Below are 4431 nucleotides of genomic sequence, written 5' to 3' on the forward strand. Positions count from 1 at the left end.
AAAGATATATGTTCATCTTACATTTCAAATTATGTTAAGGTTTTTTGTAAAAAAATAAACCACTTTCTCATTTTATGATACTCAGAACTAATATTAAAGGCCACACCAACACAAATGGGGATTAAAAGGATATCGAATGGGAGCCATTCCCACTAAAAAAATATTGGTGATAAGGAACGAAACCCTGGCTCCGGCGAATACTCTCAGATCGGTCTTCTTCTTCTTCTTCTCGACACCGATGATATGTCTGCAATTGGAAAAAAAAAATTGCTTTGTTTGTCGCATACTTTCGATGACGTCGTCCACAGATGGTGAATCACAAATATTCTCATCCATTCCTTTTGGGCTCAATACAAGCTACTAATAATACAACCTCGGCCCAAATAAAATACGAAATTTAGTTGTGTATTTCTATACAATCTCAAAAGAAATAAATATGCAAGTATGGTACGCTTAAAATATGTTGTTAGTGATGTGTAACCAAATTGACTTTCCTAAATAATATTACAAAGCAATCAAACATACATAAAACATCCTCATTAACAAATTACATAAAACATCCTCATTAAAACTATAACTTCGTTTTGGTATTAAAAAAAATGAATCAATTGTGTTTTCAAAATTTTCTTAGTAACAAATTCCAGATTGCTGTACAATCAAATGCAAGAAAAAACATAATTGCTTGACAAATAAGTTAACACTCACGCAACTTTACCTAATAAAAAACCACACATCCAACAGACTTTCCAGTAGAAAGAAGACCTTAACCATAACGCACACAACTCACTACAGACACTCCTGACTACTACATATAAGAACACAAGATTCTGATATTTCAATCAAATAAAATATCTGAAACCGGCGCGTAGCGCCAGAATACCCCTAGTTTTTAGTATAAAAAACTTAGAGATAGATGTTTATGTAAGAACAATACTTAGGTTCATCCATACGGTGAATGATTAAATTTACCACACTCTTCATAACTAATCAAAATGACACGTAGAAATAGTTTAAAAAAGCAATAAAAATTAAAAATTAAATAGCTGGAAAAAACAACACCGACATTAATTAGCGCTATCTGCAAAATTCTAAATTCTAAAAACCTAAACTCTAAAACCATAAACCCTGAATCCAAAACACTAAACCATAAACCCAAATCCTAAAATTTAAACCCTAAATCTTAAACCCTAAACCCAAACTCTACGCAATAAACCCTAAATCCTAAAATCTAAACCCTAAAGCCTAAACCCAAAACCCTAAACCCAAAACTCTAAACCCTAAACCCTAAATCCTAAAATCTAAACCCTAAATCCTAAACCATAAACCCTAAACCCAAAACTTTAAATATTAAACCCAAACCCTAAATCCTAAACCTTAAATCCTAAACCCTAAACCCAAAACTTTAAATCTTAAACCCAAACCCTAAATCATAAACCTTAAACCCAAATCTCAAAACCGTAAACCTTAATCTTATTAACTAGCAGATGGGTTTACGGTTTAAAGGTTTGGGTTTAGGGTTTAGGATTTAGAGTTTAGGGTTTAGCATTTGAAGTTTGGATTTAGAGTTTAGGATTTGAGTTTAGGGTTTAGGATTTAGGATTTAGGGTTTATGGTTTAGAGTTTTGGGTTTAGGGTTTAGATTTTAGGATTTAAGGTTTATTGTTTAGAGTTTGGGTTTAAGGTTTAAGATTTAGGGTATTTTAGGATTGAGATTTATGGTTTAGTGTTTCAGATTTAGGATTTATGGTTTTTTAGTTTAAGTTTTTAGACAGCGTTAATTAATGTGGTGTTGTTTTTTTTTCAGCTATTTTTATTTTATTTTTATTATCTTTTTTAACTACTCTTACATGATATTTTGATTGGTTATGAAGAGTGCGATAAATTTAACCATTCACCACGGGGGTGAACCGCAGTATTGTATTTTATGTAATGATCAAGACCCTGATCGCAGTACACGACTCGAGCTTATTTCTTAATCAAATTATTGTAATAAAAAACACAACACTTGTAGACATTAAATGAAACAACAAAAAGTACACTTTTACCGTTTCTTTTTTGGATCAAATACTTTTAATATTATAATCCTTAATTCGAGTAATTTCATAGTAGATATTGGAGAACCTGCATCAGCTCTGGGCGCCACGAACCCCATTACTCGTCCCGGTCGTGGTCTGCCGACCGAGCTTGCGTGCGACGATCACTGAGTTACCAAATTCATTGGTCACCGGGTGATAAATCTTCAAGACCTCGAAGCCCTTAAGATCACAAGAATCAATGATTTGATAGATGAAAGCTCTAAGGCCATGAGCACTCCTAAGCATCAGCAGCGCTCCAGGTGCCATGTGCATCTGCAAGTGCTCAATGGCTTTAATCTTTGCCTCTTTGTCCGTTCCAACCATAGCGGCCAAGAAAACAACGTCATAGCCACCTAGCATCTCCGTGGTCATGTTCAATAAGTCGGTAGTGTGGAAAATGATGCGATGAGAGAGGTCAGGGTCGCGTGAGACAAGACGGGAGGCGAGAGCGTTGGCTTGAGGGTCGATGTCAATGTTATGGAACGTAGTGTTTGGGAGGTGGTACTTAGCTAAAATAATGGTCGAGAGGGGCATAGGACCCGAGCCCACGAACGCAATCTTCGTCGGGACATTGGCCGTGTACTGTGTTAGGAGATCGAACTCGATCTTGCTTAGGTTGAGGTAGTTGGTGTAGGTAGGGAAGATATTTATGTGGTCAAGCGGGTTGTCTTCGAGAGATCCCCACATGGTGGAAAAGTGTTGTTCTAAACATACAACGGCTTCACTACGTAGCTTAATGAGATTGTATCTCATGTCTTGGACTTCTTGGCTCATCTTTGTAACGTCGATGTCCGAGTCTGTGCGCAAGCACAAGGCCGTGAGCTGTCCGAATAAGGCGTCGACTTCTTTGGATGGGCATAAGCCCTCGAGTTTTGAGATTTGGTCGTGCAAATCGGTTATTTGCTTCAGAAAGTGATTCTCTTGGGAAGCCATTTCAACACTATGAGGACACTTCGATTTAGTTTCTAGAGTTTGAAATGCTTCTGTGTTGTGGCCTAAACCCGTACAAGCCCCCTTTATATAATGGCGCATGTGGGATTCATGTCATGTGGAGATCTATTTCATTTATTTATTTCTTTATGTATATATGTATATGCATATCTCTACAAGAAAACAGCAAGGATTCTGAGGGAAAAAATCGTCGGAATTTCGTCGGAATATCGTTATTCCGACGACATACCGACGAAACAAGTCGTCGGAAATAATTCCTCGGAATTTCTTCTTTCCTCGGAAATTCCTCGGAATTTTCCGACGGAATTCCGAGGAAACAAACTTCCGAGGAAATTCCGAGGATCACTAGTTTGTTGGAAAGGTCCTCGGAATATACCGAGGGAGAACTTCGTCGGGATACTTCCTCGGACGTTCATCGATCGATGCGTTTTTAGGCATATATACATCGATCGATAGGAATATACCGAGGGACATGTTCCTCGGAATATTCCGAGGAATGTGTCCCTCGGTATATTCCGAGGGATCTGTCCCTCGGAATATTCCGAGGGAAATGTCCCTCGGTATATACCGAGGAACCGTTCCCTCGGTATATTCCGAGGAAAGGTTTCCCTCGGTATATTCCGAACGTTTTTTTATAAACAGATCGATCGATGGATTTATGTCCAAAAACGCATCGATCGATCGAGTAAAAAATATAATTAATTTCCTCGGAATGTAAAAAAAATATTAATTTTAAAAAAAAAAATAAAACTTCTGAAATTTAAATTCGAAAATATGAAATTAAAATTAAAATTGAAATCATATTAATTAATATTCAAAGTTTCACAAATAAAAATAAAACATTCCGAGTTTTTGGAAAAAAAAAAAAACTACGGGTCTGGCATGTCCGGGAAGACCTCGTTCGGGTACATCCTCTGCATCATCTCCATCATTTGCTGGTTCAGCCTCCTCTGTGCCTCATAGCCCGCCTGTTGAGCCGCCATCTGGGTCTCCAACAAAGATATACGATCATCTTTGTCCTTCAACTGAGCCGTAAGCACTTCTGGATCAACAAAGGGCGGTGGTGCAGAAGAAGGAGGAACCGACCGGGTGCGACGACCCAAACCGACCAAGCGTCCCTTCTTTTTTGGAACCGACTGAATAGAAAATAGCCAAATTTACAAATTTAAACCAAGAAATAAATGAATTGAACTTTTAAAAAAAAAGAACTTACGGATTCAATGATTTCGTTGATTCGAAACCGGGACAAGTTGGTCGAAGCCGTCGAAGCGTCATCCTCGGTTTGAAGCTGAGACACTTTGTCTACCACCTGAGTTTGGACCAGGTCGACCACGTCCCTCACAAGACCGTCATCAATCTGGCCGGTCTTCTTGTTGGTATACGCCCTCCTCATTAGGGCGAGATC

At 38.1% G+C, this 4431-nt stretch overlaps 1 protein-coding gene across 1 annotated transcript; it reads right to left on the reverse strand.

The window, feature by feature from the left end:
* Positions 1–1987: 1987 nt before the first annotated feature.
* LOC106412811 (nicotianamine synthase 1-like) lies at positions 1988–3237 on the reverse strand. The gene has a single exon (XM_013853699.3). It carries the CDS (start codon positions 3105–3107, stop codon positions 2127–2129), a length of 981 nt encoding a protein of 326 aa, XP_013709153.2. The 5' UTR covers positions 3108–3237; the 3' UTR covers positions 1988–2126.
* Between the last annotated feature and the right edge of the window lie 1194 nt (positions 3238–4431).

Source organism: Brassica napus, chromosome C7, assembly GCF_020379485.1.
Source record: "Brassica napus cultivar Da-Ae chromosome C7, Da-Ae, whole genome shotgun sequence".
Lineage (NCBI taxonomy): Eukaryota > Viridiplantae > Streptophyta > Magnoliopsida > Brassicales > Brassicaceae > Brassica > Brassica napus.